This window comes from Lagopus leucura, unplaced genomic scaffold, assembly GCF_019238085.1.
Source record: "Lagopus leucura isolate 7727_CA_CO unplaced genomic scaffold, USGS_WTPT01 Super-Scaffold_100002, whole genome shotgun sequence".
Taxonomy (NCBI): Eukaryota; Metazoa; Chordata; class Aves; order Galliformes; family Phasianidae; genus Lagopus; species Lagopus leucura.
In genome coordinates, this window is record NW_024962263.1 from 77,482,703 (window position 1) to 77,509,748 (window position 27,046).

The window sequence follows — 27,046 nt, forward strand, 5'->3', positions numbered from 1 at the left end:
AGCTTCCAAGAAAGTAATGACTGTAGTCAAGAGGAATGACTGTAGTCAACTGAAGCCAAACCCAGGCTTTCGTACATGTTTTTTTAACCAACCACGTTGCTGTTGCAGAATGGTGTTTAACTGCACCTAATTTTATTCAGGGAGGGGAATATTCTTTGTCTTCATTACTTTTTCAGTAAATTCCAGTAAGTACTGGGTTAATGAACATAGTGGCTCTGGGCAGCCTGGTCTAGTGGTTGGCAACCCTGCCCGTGGCAGAGGGGTTGAATCGAGATGATCTTTGGGGTCCTTTTCAACCCAGGCCATTCTATGATTCTATGAGTCTGTGAGTCTATACTGGCTACCCACACATACATATTAATCACACCCATGATTACCAAAAACAATCATACAATTAAAGCCACTTCACAGGTGCAATACAGCACCTCTTTCTAAAAACTTAAAACATTCAATCGCATTATTCATAGCCTCACATGTGCATAAATACAGGTGAGAGCAAGAGAAGAAATCGATATCCATTCACCACCATACCCCTGAATGTGAAGGCCACTGTGCCTAAGAAGGGCACTGCAAGAAGTCAGGGTTTCACAGACCAGCCTATGCTTGCAGTCGGGCAATGCCAGTGCCAAGGTTAAAAAAAAGCCTTGGTGCCCACTTTCTTGCAACAGCTGGAAAGGAAAATCTGAGCTCCCATTTTAACTGCATTTGCTTATTAGTTATTAATCTACTTGTCCAGATAGACAGGTGGGGAAAATGATGTATTAATACTAATCTGGCAGGATTACACTGGAATTACTAGAACTGGATGACGTCTTAATAAAAGGTCATTTCAGTAGTAAGTCGGGGGAAGGGAACAACCACCTTGCAAAAATAAATGCAGAAAGGCTGGATTAAATTCTCCTAGTGCTATGATGAGGAGAATATGCAAATAAAAACATCCGAGCTGCTCTAAAACAGGAAATGAAAAACTGTAACATAACAAAAACATTTCCCAGAGCAGACATTCAGGCCCTCTGCCAGCTCTTAAAAACAGTGTTAATAATGGTGCAGTAGCTGTTCAATATGGAAGCAGCTGTGAGGAGAGTGAATGGCATGTTACCGGAAAGCATGAAGATCAGCAAATTATTATCATTTAAAGAGAGAAATAATTTTGCTCAGAAAAAAAAACACTGTCCACTGAAGCAAAATCCAAACATCTCTCTCTGGGTTGCAGTTTGTGTCTCATTATCGACAACAGGCAGTCCTTCACAAGGCTTGCTAGGCCAGCTCTTTACAAATATTTACATCTTCAGACAAGTAAGTAGGCATCTAATGAGATTTTTAAAGGTACTTCAATTTCTGGGTGACAACCCCCCTGCACCTCTGAACACTCCTCTCCACAGATGGAAACAGCTCACCACTCCGGAAATGAATTAATAATAACAGAACCCTTCTTCCCATGGGACAAGCCAGCGTGCGCTATTGCGCTATGTGCTCTGCAAACAGCACACTCTACCCCAAAGCTGCAAAATCCACGTTTTGGAAAAAGAGTTCTAAATGTTGTCTTGTCCTCATTAATACATTTTCAAGAGGTCAGGAAGAACATCAGTGCTACTGATGCAGAATGACTACATACGAGACGCACAGTGGCTACTGCAGATCTCGTAGGTCTCAGCTTTGGGCTGAGCAATGGTGTTCCAACAAACGCTGCTGTGAGGAAAGCATTTTTTCAAGAACTTTTCCAAATATCAACTTCTCAACATTCTTTAAAAATCTATAAAGAATTTTGAAAGACTACAGTGTCCACCAGGGAAACAGAAACAAACACCTAGTAGATTTAAAGACAAAAGCAGATGCTGAAGGTAACAGGGCATTTCTAGTTTCTCAGCTCACTTCTATTCCATGATCTTGGGGAGATTAACAATGAAGGATGTGAGCACTGCTTCAGAAAGAAGTGCTGCATGTTCCGGACGTCAAAAAGACTCAGGATCTCCTTCCCACAAAACTGTCAGGTATTAACTCTGGCCTGAGAGACGGCTTTGCTCAGGAGGCCTTCAGGCCTGCCAGCCATTCCCGCAGCACTGGCGGAGCCCCGAGGTCCAGCTCTTTCTGAAGGAGAGCAGGAACTGCCTTCAGCTTCTTCTCCTTCCCCACAGTTCCAGTTCCAGACAGCCCTGCTTGGGAGAGGCATCCACCAGAGAAAATGTCAAGCTCTTAGGCAAAATAAAAAAGCCTCCTGCGTTCAAGCATGTGGCCTACTGGCTGCATGACCTTCAGGTCAGAATACGAATGATGTCATATTAAATGAGTTCATCGCTGGCGTGACACAGACAGTCCCTTCATGATAAAAATTCTTTTACAGCTCTGACCTTTTGGATTCATCTTCCTTGTCCGTTTAGGCGGCAGCAGACAACAATCAACTCATCTGCTGATGGTCGCCGTCTTTTTCTTACCTGTAATAGCAACCTCTCATCCCCGATGACGGCAGCCTGCTTCCAATCAATCACTTCTGAGAATGGCAGTTCCCATCCATTGCTGAGCATCACGGGCACACAGGCAGCCTGCACAGAACCACTGCACTTGTTAGCAGGTGTAACCCAGCCCAGCCAACAATTAGCACAAGCCCAAGTGCAATTACTGTTTTCTTCATGGTTTCTTCCCAACACTCATGCAAGGTTGTCAGAAGGCAAGGCAACAAGGTGAAGAAATCAGATCATATCCCACATTCCCATGTTTTTCCTTTTTGGGATTATTCAAGTTAAGCAAAAGTGGAGCTGGCATGTAGAGTGTGATTTTGAAATGCGGTGCTTATGCTAACAGCTGAGGGCAAAGCTGTTAAAATTCTGCAAACATAACCCCAGAGGATTTAATACAAACCAACAGCCTTCAATGGCTTTGTGAAGAATTCAGCAGGGACCTAGCTCCCTCAAGTTTCATAATACCTTGTGAGACAGCCCTACAGAAAGTACACATAATACGCAGGTCACTCCGAAAGTAATGCCTCCTGTATATTTCCATGAAAACTACAGCAGATACAGAGAACATAGTAACACTACTTGATAGAACAAATTCTCAGCTACAAGACACTATTTTTCAACAAGATCACCACCATTAGCTATGCATTTTTGCCAGCGATGAACAAGAGCCTGCATGCCACGCTTCTAGAAATCTACACCAGTGGAAGTGACCCACTGTCACTGTCAGCACTGCTGGAATGCACCAGCCACTGCCCCCCTGCGCTCACATCCACTGTTTGGTCTCCATAAATGTTCAGCAAGTGTCGACGAATGTCACTGGGTGCCATTTTTTCCACATGGAAGAATTCAATTCCACCCCTTCGCTTCATATGCATTTCCATGTCAGATGCCATTTTGTCAAACTGCCCCTCAGCTGTCATCTGTCACACGGTAACAACATGTAACTGAGTACAGGCAGGAAGGTTCGCACTCTACTGCTATACCACCACCATTTGCCTCTGACGTCAGGGGCCAACATCATAGGATAGGAGGCATTGCTTTTGGAGCATCCCTTGTATGTAATTCCTGAGCACTTCTTCCATCTAGGAGGAGCGAATTCCCCATCCTGCTTGATAACAGCTCTCTGAACAGAAGTGACTGCACAAACACAGCTCATCTTTCATTATCTGCCTATAAAAACAATAATTGCTTTTGGTCTTAAAACAAACAAAAAGCATGTAAGTTTAGTATTTATTTCTAATCAGTATGGTTTATCTAAATTACTTTATCTTTTATGAGTTGTGTAAAGTCCTCTACACTGAGAGCAAGTTTGCAAATATTTGGTAAATAGCGCCATGTGTCCATAAATAAACGATCACTACGACATTCCCTATAGCTGGATGACAATGTAAGATCCCAGCCAAAAGCCTGCTGAAGTGATGGAACAACCTGTTACTGGAGGATCTGCATTAGCCTGTGCTTTGGTTCATTTTCTTTGGATAAAGCCAAGATTGTGAGCTCTGAATATGGTCCATACTGAGGTCTGTCCCCCTGTACCTTCTGAAGAATGGCATAAAGGGCAACTTCACAGGCTGCTGTACCTTCCTTTTTAACATACATAGAGGATCTTAGACTAGCCGCATATCTGCATTACAGCAGTGCTTACAATGTGTAAAGAACTGTTATCTTCTGTGAGGAAACGACATTAGTGCATGAAAAAAAGCCAACCAGAAAACACTTAGCAATGTGTTTTCATGTTTAAAACATTTCACTAATGTGGATTATGTTTTTTAACATGCCCTGGAGCCAGACAGAAATTGGGAATTCATCATAATCAGTGTATACTGCTGCTACTCTGGCAGGAAAATCCTCAGTGCCTGCATTTTATCTTGGCCGATCTGAAGCCTCCAAGTTCTGAACAGCGAGGTATGCTCTCTGCTTTCTTCTCTTGAGAAGATTTATCTAACAAGAGCTGCATGACTTGTGGCCCACTCAAGAAAAACGCTAAGCAGCGTTTTTCAGAAGTTTCTGAAGCCACTTGTCATCCCAAAGAAACCAATCTGACTGCTCTCACCAAAGAGGCTGGAGACAGAACAGCACTTTGAGAGCTCCCTACCTCCCCTATGAAGACAGGCTGAGGGAGCTGGGCTTGTTCAAACTGGAGAAGAGAAAGCTGTGGGGTAACCCCACTGCAGCCTTCCAGTACCTAAAGAGAGCCTACAAACAGGGTACTCAACTTTTTACTTGGGTAGACAGTGATAGGATAAGGGAGAATGGTTTTAAACTGAAGGAGGAAGGTTTAGACTTGATATCAGGGGGAAGTTATTCACAGAGAGAGCTGTAAGGCGCTGGAACAGGCTGCCCAGACAAGCTTTGGATGCCCTGTCCCTGGAAGTGTTCAAGACCAGGTTGGATGGGGCCTAGGGCAACCTGGTTTAGTACCAGATCTGGAGGTTGATGGCCCTGCCTGTGGCAGGGGTAATCTTTGAGGTCCCCTCCAACCCATGCCATTCTATGATCCTATGATTCTGTGAGGGCTATTTAACTTCACCTGAGTAGAGCAAAGAGGAAAATGACAGTCCTGGATCTCTTGTAGGTTAGCATGTGTTGATTCGTAGACTAAATGTAAGTGTTCAGTGCTTTCAAGATGCTCTAGGATATCCAAGACACTCACCCAAGGTTGGCAGACATGAAAACACCTAATGGGAGATCTGAATCCTTCAGGAGAAGCAGCAGAAGTCAAAAGGGTGCTGCTGGGCTTCAAATATAACATCATACACCTACACTTCGGTACCTGAACGCTGCTCTTCATTATGATAAACAGTAATCTGTGATAGCAACTGGAATGCTTTGTGGTTAATGAACAGGTCTGTTGTGATAGGACAAGGGGAGATGGTTTTAAGCTAAAAGAAGGGAGATTAAGCTGGATATAAGGACAAAGTTTTTTACAGTAATAGTGGTGAAGCACTGGAACAGCTTGCCCGGAGATGTGGCAGATGCCCCATCCCTGCAGACATTCAAGGTCAGGTAGGATGGGGCTCTGAGCACCCTGCTCTAGCTGTAGATGTCCCTGTTCATTGCAGGGGAGGTGGACTAGATGGCCTTTTAGCGTGCCTTCCAACTCAAACGATTCTAGGAGTCTATGATTCTAAGAGAACTGTTGTGATGCTATCCACTAATAGCTCTATTGCCAACTCCAGGACACTTCTCAAATGGCAAAACAGTGCCTAAAGCCAGGATCCTCTACAGTGTCCTCATCTGCCTCCTCTCTGACATCAAGAAATGCCCCAGCCTTCCGCTAGCAAAAAGTGCCTTTCACTCTGGCTCCTACAAGCAGGAAATACAGATGCAAATCCCAGAGGGGCGCTGCAGCATCTGTACAATTGACGAAGCTTAGGACCCCAGGGATGAGCTGATGCTTGCAAAAAAAAAAGTCACACTGTCTGCATCCAGCGTAGGTCAGTGTCAGTCAGCCTGGAGACAGAAACCTGATCATCACACTGCTGAACCTGGTTGCCACAGAGACTCAAAGAGCCTCACTGCATTGCCCTCTTCTGCTGGTCAACAGTAAAAAAGGAAGACTATGAACCAAAAATGCTTTTAGAAGGTGAAAAGGATTTGGGTGCTGTCCAAAACATGCTGCAAACTCCCCAAGATCAGTCTACATCCATCTCTTCATGATGATTCCATCTGGAGCTCTACAACCTCCAGACCACCTTCAGAATGCTCAGCAAGCAGCAATGAAAGCCGATGCAGGAGCAAGTCTGTTTTGGCTAAGTGACAAAGAAGAGCTATTTTACTACCCCAAGGCTTATTTGCAGAGGTCACTGTCCCCATGGGAAGTCTCACAGCTTTATAAAATACGGCTCTAAGCTGGTCCAACCTTTCAGCTTCGCCATATTCAGGGAAACCTTTTTCCTGGAGGTAATGCAATTCAACCTTCAGATGAACGCTGTGCTCAGCCCCTCCTGGGAAGAAGCTGCCAATTGCTCCAGAAGTATGAATAGAGTCTTTCGCAAAGTGGATTACTGTCCATGAGGGAAATGAAAGACATTTCCCTCCTCCCCACCCCCTGCGATTGCATGTCAAATTGCAGCCAGCGAAACCAATGCTTTATGCTGTAGCTCTTACCTGCAAGGCTTCTAGAAACCTGAAAGAGCCAAGCCTGCGGCCACGGGGAACCAGACAGAAAGTGGCATTGTGCAGCATTTCACGGTAATCATACCTAACAAGAACAGGAGAGAAAAGAGAAAATTGAATTAGCGGTGAGTCCTAGAGTAACTGGGCATGAAAATGCAAACAGCTGTTGAGGCACATCTGGATAAAATCATCTCTGCCCCAGGAGCCCACCTCCAGGTTAACTAGCTCCCTGCGTGCATGCGTGCACACACATGTGACCTTCTCACTCACTCTTCTCAGCCTCAAGGAGCAGCCACCATGGGAGAACACTACAGAGCAGTAGGGACACAGAACCAAGGAAACAATCTTGCTTGTGGAAAAATTACGCAGTATCTACGTATGTAGGTGTGCATGAATTCTAACAATAAACTTGAATTAAAAGCATTAACACCAAAGACATTGTCACAGCACCCCTGTGAACCTGATTTCTATCCAGACTTAGTCAAAGTCATGCACAACTGTGTTCGTTCCTGCATAGTAAGTTTGTGCAAAGCAAAAAATACTCAAACTCTGCCATACAAATCTTCCTTATCAACCAGGCACTAAAAGAGGGGGAGTGTTACAATGACTCTCTTGGTGGTTATTGTAAAGGGTGGTGGAGGAGGAGGGATAAACTGCTTCAGCAGCCAAATTTTGGCAATTAACCATGGCTGCAATGACCCCTGCTCCTCTGAACTAGAACTTTAAGATTCTTCTGTTTATTTTCCCGACTCCATCAATCACTTCAAAACCATTTACCAAAAACACCCATCAAATCCTAACAGTTTCCATCCAGTTATTAGCTAATTGTACTTCTGGCAAACCTGAAGAACTGCAAATGGCATTGACCTTGCTGGAATGCCCAGTTCGAGAAAAAAGGATCAGGACTAAATAACCTTTCCTCCTAAAGGGTTTCCTAGACTCCGGAGACAGATGTGATTTTGGCAGTAACTTGTGGCACTGACATTTCCTAACAGTAACAATCTAATTTAACCATAGTCTGCAGGCACAGCAAGTTTTTTGGATTTGTGTGTAAGTGTGTTTATATATATATATATATGTATGTATGTATCTATCTATCTCTATATGATTATACTTATATATAAAAAACCCCAGATCTATGTTAGTATTCTCACCCAGGCCAGACAGATGGGAGTAAGCCAATTTTCAATTATAAGCCCCGTCTTTAAGAAGAGACATCTTGCAAAGGCCCATTTGCTTAAACAAGCGTGTACAGCTAATTTGCACAAGAAAAGGTCACTGTGAATGGATTAAGATTATCTCCACTGAGAGTAAAATAAAAACCCTCGTTGCATTAATTAAAACTACAAAACAGACTTCAAAGTACATTCTTTAAAATCGTATCTCAACTTTGGTTAAAACACATATATACACATCCCATGCGAGTGGCATGGAATCATTTCTCAGTGTGCCACATTGACAATCACCCACGTCCCAGCTCGACAGTCAGCAGTTACATAGCACATAGGGGAAAAAAAATAAATGCCATCTTAAAGAATTCATTTTCACATTGTAGGTCTGAGGCTCATTGCTTTCACTGTATTGTATGACAGTAAATTTTAATAAACACCTAAAATAGAATACCCCCGGGGCAGGAATACACCAGTCACAGGGCTTATTCTTGGTGTATTCTAATGATAGCTATCATTAGCAAGCTAAAAATGTAAAATCCTGATAATATCCCGGAATGCAATAATATCCACAAAACGTCGGTGGCAGAATCAGAGCACAAAGGAAAGCAGAGAAAGAGGCCAGTGGAAGAGAGACCTCCATATGTCAGTGACGTTGTGTACTGGGCCCTCTTTCTTTCAGATCTGATTTGCTGATGTTAGGACAGATTTTTGAAAGAAAATAAAAGGATTTTGTTGACCATTTCCCACCTGAAAACCAGTTAGCATCTTGCTCTCGTTTGTGCTTTTTAAAGCTGAACCTGTGATTTATTGCCTAGCTCTGGAATAGCATGGTTCATGGTCATCAAGCAATTTATCTACATCATGCATACAGAGAGAGAGCGCCTCATCCTAACCTTGATGTATGGGCACAAAATTTCCACTCACTTCGGGGAGAACCTGCAAATATAACACAAGCAGACCCAGAGTAAAGCAATATCCATCATAAGATGCTGCAGCTCATGCACTGCACCAGGCATCTTCCTCATGGACAAATTTCTCCGCAGTTTCAACCTAAGTGTTTTAAGGTCACTCAACACCACCTCAAAGTGCAGTACAGAAGGACTCATTTCTGATCCCCCTTGGCAAACAGCTATTTCTTTGAAATTCTTAAAATGAGCATGCTAATTTTACTGCTGCTGATTCGTGGGCAGCATGCAAAGCTGACCTAACTGACTGGCAGCGGATAGCCCTGCATGCTTAAGTACAGACTCAGAGAAGACACTGCCTACAAAAGCATCACGCGGGGAAGGATCCTACAGACCATGTGGCAGACATGCAGCTCCAGGGCAACTGCAAAGCAGAGCTGGAGGCATCTGGCACAGAAGGCCGATGGAAACAAAATCAGCAGTAGCAGGAAGTATAAAGGATCGAGGACAGAAGGGGCTGACATGTCTATGTGCTACTGCAGGGCAGCACGATGCTCCTTCCTTCGGGGCTGCTCTGGTCCCACTGTTGATAGCATCACACCTGCTATGGGCTTGCTTTCACCTCCATTTCAGTGACTGACCCAGCGAGACCTCCGGGAGGCAATGAGCTCCTGGCAGGGGGCTTAAGAAGCACAGAAAACATCCAAGGTTTAAGGAGGCTCTTCCAGAGCCTTCTTTTCTTCTCTCCAGTTCTGTTCCCAGAACCACTCACCCCCATCAGCTGGCAACACTTGAGGGCCACAGGGAGGTTTGACTGCACTACCACGGATCCTCCCAGGCCACAGCTTGTGGCTCCTGTGGATGGCACCACACAACCACAGGCCCCACTGGCACCTGGCAATGGGTCTGGGGCCCACGCACACCTGAGAAATGGGATCACCAACAGGGCATTTATTTCCAGAAATCTCCCGGTTTCTTGCCTTGAGGACAGTGCTGGCAGTGGCCACACTTACTGCTCCAGCACCACCCATGTCTGCGCTGCGGTGGCATTCTGTGCCCATGTGGGGGATGGCTCACACGGGGCCCTAGCTGCATCATTCAAACACGTTACAATCCAAAACATACTTGCTTTTAAAATAAAAGTTATGGTTTTAAAACTAAAATAGCTGCAGAACTAACCCAAAGCTCACATCCCTCTGTAAGGATCAGCACTGTGCTTTATTAACTTTCAGGCTTCCTTCCACAATGATTAAGCGCACCATGCTCACAGCTAGTACTTTTTTAGGCAGCATAAACAAATAGCTCTATTTGTAATCAATCCTAATGTATTCACACTTTAATTGAAAATCCCCTCCCTGCTCCCACCCATAGCTGGGAAAACGCGGACGGCCCCATCTATCACGCAGGTGTGAACACTGCAATGCCACGTGGGCCGTTAGCAGACAGGCAAAATGCCGCCCAGCAAACCCTCCTGCAATGCTCGCTCCTCGACCTGCTGCTTTTCCTTTCGGATGGGCCGACCCCATCCGTCAGCATGCGGTCAGGCTGCCTGGGATTCCCGCTTCCCACCATGCCGAGGAGCACAGCCGGCGGCTCCGCGGTGACTCAGCCATGCCACGCATTCCTCCGCGCAGCTTGAGCATTTCCCCATGTCACTGAGCTCCCACAAGCTACCCTGGGAAACATTCGCACGATCAGTTTTAATAGAAACAGCTTTTTCTTTCTCAAAGAAACATCGTCATCACCACTGAGTGAAAAGAGGGCTAAAAAGGCAGCAGGCCGTTAAGACCAGCACACGTGCCCGGCTGCTCAGACATAACAGCTATTATCTATCGTACTCCACAAAGCAGCGTACGTCTTTCCTGACTCAATCCTCTGAATATGGAACATATTCATATGGGACACCACCGGCAGGAAAACCTGAAGGACAGATGTGTGTTGGCTCTTCCAGCAGCCAGGCCAGGCCCTGGAATGCCACCACCAGCATCCCTGCTGCCTCCTGCCCCTCTTGTGACAAGAGCATGTGCTGCAAGCCAGCCCTGTGGTACCTCCATCAGAAGTCAGAGGGAGGAGAATACAGCAGCAGAAACTGAAACAAATACAATGGCCTCAGCCCAGCAGCATCTATTTTAACAGTGCCACATGTAATCCATCTTTTGGAAGATGCTGGAGCTCATCTTGGCAAAGAGTATCAGTGCATACCACTATAGATGTCAGATGGGACTAGAGATTCTTCTTTTCCTTCCTGAGCCAAAAATTGCTATGGCACTTCACCAAGTATGTTCAGGGCTCCCTCCCCAAATCTGTGAACCCACAGACACACAATGCATCTTCCAAAAGAATCTAGACCAGCACAAGTGCTATGACAAAGCCAGATACGAAACACTCATAACACAAGGCTAAATGGCAGAGCATTCTCTAGTTTTCCAATATATTAAGTTTCAGCCATTAACCAATTGGCCAGTTTTCCGTGGGTGAATTCTTAATGCAGATGGTTCCGAACTATTGGCTGGAGAGGCTGAAAAGAAACCCGCTCTGTCACACGGGGAGTCTTGTTGCTTGGTTTCCATTAAGGCATGTTGGCTTTAAAATATACTGTCAAGTAAAACTTGGCATTGGAAACAACAAGTGAGTAACTGTCTTTGTAGGAAACCTGACAACTCAGCTGTGTGTCAGACAGATAGCTGCCTGACTCGGAGCTCCAGAGCCTCGCACACCCTGCCTGGAAGGGTGCCGTCGCCATGATCTGCTTGCTTTGGGATTTACAGCCGCACGATGCTTTCAGGTGATCTTGCTGCTGGTTAACAGGCTACTGGCTGACAGTTCATTTCCCTCTCTGCAAGGACTGGTTCTGGAATCAGAAAGTTTGGAGGCGCAAAAACATAATTGGAAAACTTTTTTTTTTTTTTTCCTGCTTAAAGGGCTAATTGATTTCACAGGTGTTTAATTATCATTTGCTGTGAGATAATACCTTGTAGTGCCATAAAAAATGGATTTAATTTTCGAGTGCTTGCAAAACCATTGCCAAAGCCAAGTTAGAGCTAAAGCTAGATAATTATTCTATAAATCAAACACACTGCCTCCTTTCTTTGAAATTTTTAATACTTGGCTATAATGATATCTGACGACCTTGAAACTAACATAAAAAGGATTTTCTTGCCAAGTGCTGACAGGCAGCCATTGGAGTACTTCTTTCAGCCTGGCTCATTACCGCAGATGCAGCCAGCCATGTTGCCCTGGCTGCTGAAGGGATGCTACAGTCAAAGAATAGTGACAGTGTGCACGAGCAGTGCTCTCGATGCACAGGTAATGGCTGAGTCCAATTATGAGCACTGAGACTGAAAATGCTGCAATATTCACAAAACTGCTGCAGAACTCTGCTAGACACAGGAACGGACACATAACTTTGCAAACACTCAGCAACCTGTGTCAAGGCACAAATATTTTCTCCTTTCTATGCAAGGAACTGTGCCAGCATCTCCTTTAGTTCAGAAGGCTGGATTAACCAAGAACAGGCAAGCATAGCTTAATGTAATGACAAGGGAGCTTTGTTGCAGTTAGGATGGACAGTAGCCATTGAAATCTAAATCATCTTTAAAGTCTTCAATAGCATCACAGTTGTATTCAGCTCACTTTCATGTTCTGCACAGAAACACTCAGATCCACGAGGTGTTAACATCGATGTACAACCTAACAAACACAAAGCATTTTAACGATTTTTTACCATGAGACACTTCATCTAAATATATATGCAGGAGGCACTGTAAATCTCTATAGCTCGTGCAAAGCATGCACAAGGTTCAGCCTGCCAAAGCTGGCCCACTCGCTGGCAGTGCAGGGCTTACACCACCTGAGGCAAAGCAGTGTTATGTAGGGGTACATGTTTTCTCACCAACATCACTTTGTGTTTAAGGATAATCGCTTACTTAACAAATGGCCCAGTTGTGTCCATAGCCTCTCAGACCCCGATCCTGGGCAGCTTGATCTAGTGGGAAGTGTCCTGCCCCACAGCAGCAGCTCAGAACTATGGTATTTAGGAGGTTCCTTCCAACCCAAACCATTCTTCGACTCTAAACTGCTGGACAAGGTGAAGACAAGTCCAACCTGCCCATATCCTCTGTCTCTTCAGGTGACATCAGGAAGGCAGATTCCTTTTGACAGAACTCCTTTAACATTAAACTACACTTTGTTTCATTATGTGCCTCTACCTTGCCGTTTCTCTGGAGATCACAAAGCCCTTTTTGAATATTTGAATATAAAGCACGTCATCATGTTGGTGGGAGAACAAAGCCACGCTTCCATCCCACTGACAGGGAACCTGGCAAAGAGCAGTGGCACAGGCATATGCACTGTGGGAAGAGATCAGACATTTCTTAACCTTAACCTTGGCTTCAGGTGAGGCTTCTGCTAAGCCATCCCCAGCATTTAGTGCAGAAAAATGCAGAATTGAGTTGAAAGTAATACGTAACTTCTGACAATGCTTTGAACAGAGAGATCATTTTTAAAATTAGGGATATCACATTCTCTTCCACAGTGAATTTATTAGGCTTCAGCCTTCTACCAGTGAAATGGGCATCAAACACTCACCCTAAATAGTCCCAGCTGGGCCAATACCTGACCTCAAATGCTCTGGCATTCCAGTCACTTGGCACTGCAAAGCCAGTTTTCTAATTGATTTCTCCTCTAACTTAAAAAGAAACAAAAAAAAAAAAAAAAAAAAAAGGAAGAAGAAAAAAAGCCTACTACTGGCATTGTATTTATTAACGCATCGGTTTGGATTAAAGACCCAAACAAAGAAAAATTCATCCCGCATTTTCGGAACAAAGAAACAAATTTTCGCTCATCTGCCACTCAGTGTAATTTTGAGATTAGTGGACATACCTGCGAGCTTCCAGGCACAGAGAAAAGAAAGGCGCATTGTGAGACCTCTCACCCGCCAACACCTGCAGGCTCCATAGCCAACCATTCCCTGCTGCCTGTCAAAAGAAAGGCTCCAAATCTTTCTTAATTATTTTTAAATAGCTCTTTATTGAAAACTTGCAGTAAAAAAATGCTAAAGAGAATCAGTTTTCTAGAGTTTCATTCTTGAGTATCTTGGGTTACTGAGCGTTTTAACTAACTTAGAAATGGCTGAACAGACTGAAAAGCCCTGCATAGATAAACATGGATAAAATCAGTGCTCAGCACCCATTTACGCCACAGTCCAACAACCGGACCCAGCAGTCTCGTGACTCTGGCGTGAAGAGCACCTCTGTCCAGCTCCTGTAGGATTTGGACACGACCAGCAGGATAGCAGAGTACAAACTGCTGAGGACTGAACTAGAAGGGGCTACCGTTTCTATTCTCGCTTTGAATGTCTGGCTGAGCCCTTTACCAAACGATTTAAAATAGTCTGCATGAAGCTTATCATTTCCTATTCAGCTCCACAGATTTTCCCATTATGGCTATCGAGCTCCTAAGTGGCTTGTTGGCATCTTTAAAAGTTATAGTCCTCTAGATGCAGCATCTAAAAATGGAAAGCAAAGATGATGTGTAATACTGGCTCTAATTATGCAGGATTTCATTTCTATGAATGACTAGATTTATTTCCAAAAAAAAAAAAAGAGAGAGGAACTCTACACAGGAACTGCTGGCAGAGCCCCACGTTGTCTAGGAACACTGACCCAAAATGTGACCATGCTTGGAAGAAGAAAAATTAGTTCAGCAAATCCATGGAACAGCTTTGAAGTGAAGTTATTTTTACTCAGTCAGCTGCAGCTTAGTCTCCACGAGGGGTAACACCACAACACGTCCAGATTCATCATCATTTAGGTTTATTAGTTCTCATTCTTGCCTTTACCTCAAGGTCTCAGATTTTTATAAATGAGGCAAAAATACCTCAAAAATCGGATTAGGTCTTTAACTAGGAACAAAAAGGAAACTCTAATTCCATGCAATTAAATTTTGCAACACTGAAATTTAGGATAAAATCCCAGCTCTGTTACAGCCCACGGGGGTTTCCAGCAATGGACAGCAGGCCCTGATCTCCTGAACTCAGTGATCAACAACTTCTGCAATAAATCTGTACAGGAGTGCAAACCGCAGAAGGGCAGTAAAGTCAGCAGATTTATTTTTTATTGCAGTCAACAGAGACTACTAAAATAATTTTCATTTTCTAGCAGAGAGAAAGCAGGAAGAGAAATACAAATGCACTGACAGTTGTTTTTCAGTGATGCCTTCCATTCCTGTCCCTGGCACCATTAACACAGAGCTAAATTGGGCCATGCTAAGAACCAGGGCCGTGCTCCTCAGTGGAGCCACAATCTGATCTGTTGCTCAGCAGACCCATTCCTCCCCTGTGCTCTCATTTCTGCTGCCTTAGTCAATCAAAAGGTAAGTTTTCTACTATTTGCTCTACTTGGCAAAAAAGGCATCTAGGAGATGAACACAATCGCTTTGCATCTCTGTATCATCAGGTCCCCTTTGGAGAAGGACTCTTCTCTCCCTCCTGAGCCAGAGTCAAGCACAATCTGCACCTAATTCAGTGCACCTGGAGAACTGCAGATGGCTTCTGTTAGGCTGTTTTGACTTCTCATTGGGCTGTTTATGCAACCTCAGTGGTCCTCAATTGACATTATACCAGATCAGGGCAACTTTATTCCAGTTAGCACAGTTGAAGAGGGTCTCACTCACACTCCTAATGGTGACACATGGGATTTTAAGGCCCCAGCTTGGGCACTCAAGATCACTGTCTGAAAATGCCGCATGCGCATGCAAGCACACTTACAGGTGCATACTTCTACGGTGGATTTTCAGCTGGAAACCAGCAATGTACATGCTTATTCTTCTTCTCCTGCCTGACCCTGACCTGACACAAAAATCTCTTATTACCCCACCTATTACTTTTCAAAATTTCTTTTTCGAAACACAGGTACCACAAGTAGAGTTAGGAGGACAACCAACTAAAAATCCTGGAAAACTTGCTTTGAAGGAGAGAGAGGGATGTCTTTTTTAAAAAGCAGTCCACAGAAGCATGTGCCAAGCACTGTCTAAACTGGATGACTGCCCAGTTCTGTGTACTGCTTTCCATTTGCCTTGTAGAGCCCCTGGGAGGCCACATACCTGCTCACAGTGAATACCTGGATGCTGACATCTGCATCCCTAGTGCATCAGTGCAGTGTGAGCCAGCTGAATTTGCCTAGACGCAGCCCATGTTTCTAACTCCACACTGATGCCTGCTACTGTGCTCAGCCCCCAGAACTGTGCCGGATCATCTGCTTAAGGTTTTAGCATTCCTGCCGCACTGGGCAGTGTATGCCTGAACATGCTATGTCTGTTTGCAAGCTAATACATTATTTATACAAACTATTCAGGCATAGCTGCAAAGATATGAAACATTTATCAACAAAGGGACTAGTTTGTCATTTTAAAATAATTATGCTTCTTTAAAGAAAGCAACAAATTCAGTTGCCCCAGAATTATTTATTAGATTGCACAGACATGAAAGGACTCCCTTTCAAAGGGAGGAGTCTCTACCCCAAATAAAGCTTTAATTGAAGCTGGGATACAGCCAGGCACCTACACCAGCCCTGCTGGGATGCATGCGGTGCAGGCCCAGCACCGCCTGGCCAAACTCCTTAGCTCTCTGTATGCTCCCTGCACCGCACTGCCTCTTTATTCCTCCTCAAGCACACCAGTCACAAGGACAAATGGAAGCAGAAAGGCATCGGTGTGGAAGCGCACAAGTCAGAGGGACCTGTGCTCTGGTGCGCTTTGTGGCTTGCCAAGGAAAACATGATAGTCCAGACAAAAAGGCTTAGGATGGGATGCCAGCAGTGATCAGATTAGTCCAAGGAATGACATCTCTTCGGCCAAGAGCTAACAGCTAGCAGATGGAAGAAAATACTTGCCCTCACGATGCTGACTATAGCAGAGGCCAAGCGATGTCACGCAACTTCTTTTCTATACAGGTGTGTTAATTCTGATATTAATTTTAAGATCTGTAATATGAACCTATTTCCTTTTTTTTGAACCTTCCAGAGATAAGCACAGAGTAGGAACAAAGATAAGCACGAAGGAGGCTTTTACACTGGGGTAATGTTGGGTTACTACCTCTTGTAAGCAGTACCTGTGGCACCCCACTCTGGCTGCTGAGCAAGGCTGCCAATTCCCTGCTGAGTCTGGGCGCTGTGTGCCGTGTCCCCAAGGGGACAGGGGAGCCTGCCAGCTCACTCTGCAAACTTCCTGGCAGCTGCTCTCCCTCAGCTCCCTCTCGCAGACTCCAGATGGTTTTTGATACAGGAGCCTTCCTCCAGCAGTGCTGGGCAAGTCAGGAATTTATGCCAACATCAGAGGCTAAAAATGTGCTGATCTGGAGCAGCAGTTTTTAGGCATCCTCAAGAAGTGCGGACAGACATCTTGTATATAGTTAAAGGGACAATAAAATGCAGTAAACCAAAATGCTCTGTAGTGCTTGGCATCTGAAGCAAGGCATTCTACTTCAGAAAGCAGCAATTCTGAAAAGGATTACAGGGTCACAAGCAACTCAAGGCTGTTAGACAGGAGTGAACAAAGCCTTATGCACATCAACCACCAAGTACAGGGATGACATATTCCCTGCATAACCAGAGCTGGTGAGACAGAAACACCAGAAAACATTCAGTGCTAATACCCTGCACCTTAAAGGATGATGAAAAAATGAAGACAGAGAACAGGTACAGAAAGATTATTTAAGGGACTGCAGTACATGCCTTGCTAAGAGAGGCTTAAAGACCTATGCTTGTTCAGCTTATCAGAGAGAAGAGTAAGAAGCAGCTTGATTTCGGCGCTGAGTGTCTCTACAGGGAGAGAGAGGAGATGAGAGTTCTTCAACCTGCCGGGAAAGGGCACAACACCAATCAGAAGGTGGAAGTTAACCACGAAACAAACATCAATAGAAATCTGTCCTCACATCCCAGCTCCTGGTGGCTTTTCTACGGAGAAAGCTCCTCGGATGGGCAGACACTGCTTTCCTGGAGGACATGCACAACTCAACCCCATTCTGCGTTCAGTACCAGGGGTAAACCGGGTGACCCAGAATGGCAGTGATGTACAGGAGATCAGACAAAGTAATCTCATGGTCCATCTGGCCTTCCATTTTCTGTAAAAGCTTCTAATATCTTTTGCCTTCTGACCGTCCATAGCACCAAACCGCTACTTCCAATATTTTAGCATGCAAACTTCATCAAATGAGATTACTACTGAAATGTGTGGGAACATAAAAAGGGACAGCAGCTTCTGATAAGCAACTCCTGGATGGTGTTAGCTCACTCTACTAAACATTAGTAGACTGAATTCACTAACAAAAAACCTCTAGAAGCTCTGTTCCTTCAGACCAATGCATTCAGGTTACTCAAGAACGGTTTCACTGATGAAAGTACAGTCTAAAAGGTACCCATCATTGTTTGGAGAGCAGTGTTACGTGTCTGTAGGTCTAAAGTTTGTGCCATTCTGATAGAACAATCCAAAGGACTACTCCACATGGATGATCATCGGGACCACAGTACCAAATGAGAAGATTCACTCTTCAGTGACCGTTTTGCTAAAATTAACTGCACCATTCATGCGTTTACAGGGAAGAAGGAAGAAAAAAGAAACAAGAAAATCTGACGGCTAGGTGGAAATTTTAAAATGCTCTTTTTAATGGATTACTGAAACCCTCCGGAGCTCATCTGCAGATACTGGAAACAAGAATGGATAAACCTAGAAGCCCAGGGATTAGCAAAGTCATTACGACAATCACATTTTCCTTATGCGGAATATTTTGCTTTCTCCTCCCTGCATCTTTCAAAGGTTTATGATCTCTGTCTGGTAACAGCCAGCTTTTCCACTGAAATGCACCAAGCCCTCTATAATTTACTTGGAAATATTGGCATTTATTATCCTTTGCAGCAAGCAGTTCTATTTAAAAGTATTTTCTCCTCACACAGTAAGGCTCCAGCAGAGGAGGACTGTAGAGAAGAGCGGAAGAGCAGATCCCGGCCTGGCTTCAGCCGCCCCATGCATCGGGCCTCAGCACCCTTCTGTCGAGCTGTGCCTTCCTCTCGCCCTGTCGAGGAGCCTTGTCTCTGGCAGAGAGCTGACCAGGGGAAGAGGCGGGCAGCCTGCACCCTGCCCAAGGCACTGTGTGGAGCTGGCTGTGGTTTGCAGGGCCTCCTTGGCTCGCTCAGCCCATCACCCCTTGCAAGCCCCACTGCGGCCGACACACAGCGTGGGGAAGGAGAGCGCAACTGCTGCCTCAGCAGATTTCCCCAGGTAGTCATGGGAGAGCTTGGAAGGAATTTGGAAAAAATGAAGCTTTTGCAGTAACACATGACTTTGCTGTGTGTCCCAGCACTGCCACAGATGTCAAAGCCTCAGCAAACAGTGCCTGAATGAGAGATGTGACAAAAGCTCCACAGAGGAGCTATGGCAGAGTAGTGATGACATTAACCCTTTCTTCTGCGCATTTTATTACAGCCAGTATTTTCTGATCTTATCAACCCCCGGACCCCTGACAAATGTGCAGACTCATTCCTGCACAAGGACACCAGCACATGGTCATCAGACCACTACTCATGCGGACGAATGCTATGGGGAACTACCCACGAGTCCTCTGCTTGCATTTATCACAGCTGAAGAAGAGCATTCCCCTTTGCCTGGGGTCTGTGCAGGGATGGGGTGGATTCACTCCCTGGAGGTTTTCAAGAAATGTGTACGTTGAACAAGATGACCTTAGTGGTCTTCTCCAACTTTAACTATTCTTACTGCACCTCTGCTCCACCCATGTCCAAGACAGGCTGCAGGCAGCCCAGGACGGAGGTGGATGTGATGGTACACAGAGCCTGGGCATGGCAGTGCCATGCTGCTTCCCTGGCCATACAGCCAGATCCTGCTGCAAGCTGGCACCTGCCTCGTCCAATTTAACCTCCAAGCAGCGCAGAGCCCCATAATCCCCAATTTGCAGATAAGGAGGTAATGCTGAGGTCAAGACAGAGTGGGGTTAGGGTATGGCCAGATGCTGTGTGGGAGTAGGAGCCTCGAGCTGAAGGCTGCAGCTGCCTGCAAAGGCCAAGCTGGGTGTTTTGGTTGAGCAGGATTGCAAGGCCAAGAACCACGCAGGGATATCCTCTTGGGCTGGCAGGTGTCCAGTAGTGGCCAGGTCCCTTTGGGTCACAAAGGCCATGAAGGCAGCCTACAGCCTGGCTCTCATTTCCACACTGCTAAGCCACACATCAAAGTTAGTTTTTACACTTTACTGCTCGTTTGTGAGAGCCTAGCTAAAAGCCACCTTCAAACCCTGAAAGCATGCAGCTTCTTGCAGCAGCCCCAGCACATGCGATGCTGGTCTTCAAGTGCCCAAAAGACAGCACATGAGCCTCGTGGGTTGTTGTGATGCTCTCTGCCAGGGGAGACAGCACAGCAGAGAGCATCCCCTGCCACCTCACCCTGCCGGCTGCACAGCTTGAAAGATCTGGTTGCTGTTTTCATTCACTGCAGCAGAGAGGCTGTTACTTTGTTCTATCTGCTGCTTAGAAAAACACATCAAGGTCAAACAAAGAACATTACTCGGAGGCTCTTCCCAGCAGCATCTGGGTTTGGGTGCCAAACAGAGGTTACACCAGCAGGAAAAACGCTTCTGCCTCTGACGTCTGTATGATGACCCCGAACAGCCAGCACAGGGTGAGTTTGTGCTTAGCCCGAGGATTGTTTGCAAAATGATCAATGACGCACGCAGATGGGCTCTTGCTTGCCTTGCTGCACACTGCAAATATTGCTTTTAACAATGAGATTTTGCTGAGCAGTTCTGAACGCACCCAAACTGGAATGCCCAAGATAAAACTGCAAATGGGAAGTGACAAGATCCCAGTCCACCTTCCAAGAGGGACTGAGTGGTCAGCCTTGGGCTGAGCGTGTGGGGCTATTTCAGCAAGGTTGAAGAACAGATGCAATGAATGTCACCTACCCTCTGCTGCTGCTCTGAAGCTCAACACCATGTATAAGCTGAAAATCCTTTTCCACTCAGTCTCTGGAGCAATCCTGGTTCTTACAGTTGGAATTCTCTCAATTTCCAAACAAAATCTAATCAGAGCTTCTGCAGGGGTCAAAGTTAATAACAATACATAAGTGCCAGTTTCACTTGCAGAATCTCTAATTACTTTTACTAATCGTCTGTTGGCTGTTACAATGCAATCGCTCCAAGTCGCCAAGTTGAGCGCAACTGAGTTCATATATCTGGTAATGAGGTGAGAAGAGCTTACGAGAGAAAGGCCAGTGGGCTGATTCCCTGCTTTAAAGTTAGGTGGACAGTGGTGGCCAGATGCTGCTCCCAGTTACTCTGGTGTGAATCTCAGCAGAGTTGCTCTGGATTTACACCGATGTAGCTGAGAAAACAACCTGTCCTGTCCCAGTTTTCCTTCTTTAGTGATCACTCTTCTAAATCCTGGGATCCACTTCTCCCCATGAGCTCCTGCCTTCCCTGAGCAGCTGGTTTGGCAAGTGCCAGGCTCTGAGGGTTTCCACATGGCTTTGCAGATGCTTTCAGTTGCAAGCAAAGAGAAACTCAAGAGGCACAATGCCTGTTGTGAGCACAGCCACTCAGCTAACCGGTCCTAACAGCCCTGCCTGGGTCCCAGAAAAAAGGTCAGCAGCACTACAGAAATTACAGGGTAATGTTCTGCATTTAAAGCAGAGGGGCTTTAATCTTTGGCACCACTGAAAGGCTGTTTTTCACAAAACTGAGTGATAAAACTCTACAAGAAATACTCATCCCCAAACTATCTGTGTGGCTTTTGCACACATCTGTTTCTCTCCTGTCCTCAAGAGATGTCTAAAACCTAATTAACCAATTAATTTGCAAATATATTCTAATTTATTCAAGGCAGATTTTCTTAGTGTTAAATTATCTGACAGTGAACCATACGCTGCACACAGGAACAGGACTTCATTAAAATACCAAAGGTTACACAAATGGAATAAAAATTATATTTGTACTACAGTCAGCACATACTTACATCTTCTAATGAGAAAATGTGTTTGTATTTCCCTATTTCTAATTTGTTTTTGCATGTTTGGTGTAAACCTGTGGTTAATGCATTAGCGATACCAAGCTACCACACCTTGTGCTGAAACGTGAATATTGCAGGAGGCCCCCATGTCTGCTGAACTTGTGAGAGACTTTCGGTACATAAATAAACCACAGTCAGGGCTGGCACAACTCATCTCATCCCAAAGGATGCCCTGATTCCTTCCCTGCAGAGAGGGTAGAGTCACCGCGTGGATTGGCCTCCTGCAGCAGGAAGCTCTTTGCTGGGAAATCTCAAGTCATCATTGACAACACTTGTGCAGAATGTGTCTGAAGGGAAAAAAAGAAAAGCGAATACATTGTTCTGGATTGCTGCACTGAAATGCTTTTTCCCCCCCAACTCCAGTTGTGTGAGTACAAATACAACAGCTGGTTCCAATTCTGCCGGCTACTGGAGTGATTGTATCATTCACCGTGGCATGGCATCAGTCACAGCCACGCTCAACCTTCTTGCAAGTACAGGGGATGTGCTGCTGTGCTTGGCAAAAAGAGCCAACAACAACACAAACACCCTCCTGAGTTACTAACTGTCTGAGTATACAGAACAAACAAAAACACTCTGAAAACACTGGGCCCAGAATTACCTCTTGAAGACATTAATACCTAACAGCTGTTTTCTTTGCTTGACGAGCAACTTAGTATTTTATTACAGTTTATTACTCTACAGTTCCACCACAGTCAATTAAGACCAAATTACTGCTGTTCAGGCATACACATACATAAGTAGGGCCAGTGCAATACTGGGAGATGAGTCAAATCTGTAACATGACAGAAAATGAGGGACTTCTCTCACATCACAGAACAGGTTAGTGGCTGAGCTAAAAGCAGTCTGGGCTCTCAACACTGCAAGCCGTCAGCTGTCAAGATGCACCCAAAGGGATATGCCTAACACCATCCCCAACCCAGCATGATGTTTGTAATTAGCCACCACCAGTCATCAAGTCGCCTCAGCAGAAGCTTCTCTAGCAGCATTAAGAAGGCAAGAATAACATGAAAGGAGTGAGATAAATGAGTAGGGAAGGACCATGAGAGCTTAGCAGTGCAACAAGTGACAGTGCTCATGCAGCCTCAAATGCACCCAACCAGAATTTGATCTGGGTTCAACGGCAGCTAAGGAGAGCGATCAAAACAGTGTCACAGTAAGTGCTGAAGCTTGGCAAGGACACCAGAGCCAGTCCGATGGGGAGTGCACAGTTACCAGCAATGCAAAAAAGGCAAAAAATGCAACAATAAGAACAGCCAATAAAAAGAAGATGGATTTAAAGTGCTAAAACTTTTTTAATTTTTCTTAAGCTGCAGCTTATAATTAAGCTGTGGAACTAATTGTCTCTAAATATAATTGAGGCCAGGAACTTCTGTGAGATCAGAGAAAGAATGAGCAGTAGATAATGAGAGTATCACAGCTCTGTTATATTCAACACACAGAGAGCCAGGGATGCACAAACTCCGTGTTTCCAGGGTGCACCTCAACCCAGAGGAAAAGAAGAAGCCAGTCCTGTGGATAACAATTATGTAGTCACTCCTTGTGGATACTAACATCCAAATGCATGTCAGTGGGTAAGGGAACGCTCTCCAGCTGTCCACACTGGATACTGCTGCCTCCTTTTTCCCCAGGTCTTCCCTTACAGATAAAACCCAGGAGAAGAGAATGAAAAACGTTGTTAGAGGACTGCAGAGCAGACACGGGACCTGAAACTAGATTTAATGTTTTGCCAGTTGTTTAGTTTTCTTTCCTGTAGAGCTGTATGTGGAACATGCAAGCACATGCTCAGCTCTGAGGTCAGCAGCACACGGGCTGGCTTTGGCAGAGAGCTGAACTGTTTGAGTTTCTGATCACGGCTTGTTACGTCAGCAGAACCTGTCCACACAGTCCCACACGACCAATTACTCTTCCCAAAAGCTCTTAAATTTATTTATCTTTGTTCATATCCAAACCAAAGAATTAAGCTGTGCAGCTGTTTATTTGCTCTCTGTGCTGGTCACAGGCAGAGCTGCCTCAAATCGCTCAGGACTGAAAATGAAACTCTCATGACTTCACAAACAAACCACTGAAATGTCCTCATAAAGGATCTCAGTTATTTCTAGCCTTTGCCTTGAACCTCTGTGGTTGAAGACCTTCGAACCCTCAAATAACGAGAGATTGTTGGGTTTTTCTCTACTTAGAGGCTTTTTGTCCTGTAAGTTGCACACATTTATGCATTTGCATACAATGTACCCCTTTAAAATTGTAAAATTAGACTCTTCTCTGGTTTACTCATTAGTGTGCTGCTGAAGTGTCCACCATTGGCTGAATGTGCAAAAACTATGGACCTTAAAAAAGGTTGATCAAAGGCAGCTCCTGTTTTAGCGATAGCTTAAGCTATGAAAACATATTCAGCATCATCTGCCTTAATGTCAGCCACAGTAAATTACCATCCTGATACAGACGATCCCAGAAGGAGAGCACAATTTCTTCTACATTTTTCATACAAAGCAGATGACACTTTCTACCTTGCTCGAGCAGGGTCTACCACTGACACTACATTTCATATGCGTAGTGTTTTTAGCTTGCCTCTCAAATGGCAGTATGCGCTCTCAGATCTCCGCGACAAGCTTTAGCTTATTTAATACTCGCTCAATATTTTCACTTTAGCGGCTGGGAGAGGAAAATAAGGTGGGGAAAAGTCTGAAATTGTCACAACACCAAAGGGCATTGCCTATAATCATGCAGCCATGATTTAAAGCTAAGTGACAGTCTATAATTGAATTGTCTGGGACTGCCTACAGTTTATTTACTGAATTCAAACATACTGCGGAGGGGTGTCAAAAGAGTGCAAGTCTTCATTTATTCAAGCAAAGAGGGGGGCATTAATGCTCTGTGTACCTCTGGTATCGAGGAACTTTCTGCATGTGTCCTGCCTCCTACATCAGCTTCAGCAGAGTGGAAGCAAGGCATTGCCTTGGCAAGATGCAGGAAAGACAGGCCCACCTGCATGAGACTCCTGAGCTGGAGGCAAAAGAATGAAGAAGAGATTAAGGTTAGTTGTTACAGGGAAATTCTTTACTCAGAGGGTTGTGAGGCAGTGGCAAAGAATGCCCTCAGAAGTTCTGGGTGCCCCATCCCCGTTCATGGCCACATTGTATGAGGCCCTGGGCAGCCTGAGCTGGTGGGTGACAGCCCTGCTCAAGGGATGGGGGTTGAAACTGTCTTGTTTTTTAAGTCCCTTCCAATGCAAGCCATGATTCTATGAAATCTCCCTAGATGAGAGCTTCAGCTGAGCCATTTCCCAAGCCTTCATTGCCATGCCCACCTTTTCCTGGGGCTGCGGGTGAAGTTAGACATCCTCCTGTAAGCCAACACAGCTTCTACTTGAACTTGCACAAAGCTTTTCATGTTTACAGGGATCGCTGGGCTGCAAACAGCAGTGACGAAGCATCACTAAGGGTGGATCCAAGCTCTGAGCTGACAGGACAAAACCCATCTCCACTCTTGGGACAGAGGATGCAAGAGGCTGCATGGCAGCCTAGGCTCAGAGGACACCACTGAGTCTGCTGCAGCCCCCAAGCCCAGACAGATGAATGAACACACATGGAATGACGGGGACATCTGTCTGTACAGAAGTATGAAGGGAAGCTGAGGCCACCAACGCATTTATCACAGAGGAGCTAACACAGTCTGTTCATCTGAACCACCACAATATGTCAGTAGCCATACAAGCCAGCAAAGGGCTCTGCTTTTCAGACACTGCAGAATAAAAGAAACATTATGTTTACAACACTTTTCCCAGCAAGCACACAGTCTAATGCTTTGGGTATTTCTATGGTACTTGGATACAAAACTGCCCTAATAAGTCCTTGCCCAGCCAGATAAAGGCTGGGACATGAACGAGGGGCTCTGCTTGGGGGCCCTGGGCCTCACCCAGTCCCACAGCTGGTGCTCCAGGAAAACTCCAACGAGGGAGAAAATAGCAAGTGGATGAAGCCAGAGTTTTAGGGACTTGTTGTTCACACTGTGGCAAAACTACGAATGAGAAAAAATAATTTAGTCTCAAATCTGCATGAGAAGATTTTTGCAGGATTTTGTTCTTGAAGTGGGAAACTGCTCCTACGTCTATTTCTGAGATTTTCCTTCAAAGAGATCAGAAGTCTTTGTGTTGAAATTTCTCAGTGGGAAGTTTTTACAGGAACCGCACTTGAAAGGAGTGGTGACAGAGCAGAAGAAACTCAGGAACACCACTGGGGCTGAAACTCTACGACATGGCTGAAACTACACATGACTCCTCCATCCTCACAGCATAGCGACTCCGTATTTGGGGACAATAAACTACCTACAGGACTGCTGGCCATTTTAATTCACATAGAGTCTCACAGCTTTTGGCTCTCTAGAAGAGAAAGAGATGAGGACCGTTCTTTTTGCCCTTGGGATTATAATCAGGGTAGGAATCACTCCATCACTTTGTGAAGCCAGGAATGTCTACATCAGTCCCTTGGTAGAAGCTGCTTGATTTCTTTCTCTATTGTTTTTTGGTTTGTTTGCTTTTTTGTTTTGGTTTGTTGTTTTGTTGTTTTTTTTTTTTAACAGACTTCAGGATCATCTTCCAGTGGAGTCCCTGCAAACTGGGTTTCGTTCTCAGGCTGAAGCCCAAAACTCAGGGGTTTTGGCTTTCACTGGAATGTTTTGAGAATCCCTTGAGAATCTGCCCTTACACTCCCATCGCACGATTTCTGGAAGGAAATGATCTGTCTGTACCAGAAACAGCTTCTGAATCATCTGCCACATGCTTCTTCTTTCACGCAGGGAAAATCTTGTCCTAACTCCTTCCACCCCCTTCAGAAAAATGTACAGAATGTTTCAGCACTCCCCATGGTCAGGAATTTTAGGAGCCTCATCCTCCCAGCTCTGCCATCAGCTTTCACCTGGTCACTGGCTGGAAAATGCCAAGTGACAAATGACAATGATGTAAGAAGACCGCAAGAAAAAACACAGAATCATAAAGGCTGGAAAAGGCCTCTGTCACCTATCAACCCATCACCACCATGCCCACTAAAACATGTCACCCAGTTCCTACAACATCCTAAAGTTCCTACACAGTTCCTAAAATACCCAGGGATGGTGACTCCACCACCTCCCTTGGCAGCCCGTGCCACTGCCCCACTACTCTTTTGGAGAAGTTTTACCTAACATTCAACCTTACAATGCAGGAGCATGGCTCAAAGGACACACTTCTGCCCATCAGCCCTTGCACGGCTTCAGTTCGGTTCCCCTTATGCTTGCCCAAAGCAGCTGAGGCAGGCTGTTGCCCAGCAGCATGCCTTGTGCCTCATGTTTCAACT

General features: G+C 45.2%; 1 protein-coding gene across 1 annotated transcript in view; it reads right to left on the minus strand.

Annotated features, from left to right (window-relative positions):
* Positions 1-27,046, minus strand: part of EXT1 (exostosin glycosyltransferase 1) — a 161,725-nt gene that overhangs the window by 20,780 nt on the left and 113,899 nt on the right. The window contains exons 2-3 of the mRNA XM_042869741.1: positions 6,567-6,660; positions 2,433-2,540 (exon numbers count right to left, since the gene is read on the minus strand). Of these exons, the coding sequence (XP_042725675.1) occupies positions 2,433-2,540; positions 6,567-6,660 (202 nt within the window). The remainder of the gene's footprint in view (positions 1-2,432; positions 2,541-6,566; positions 6,661-27,046) is intronic.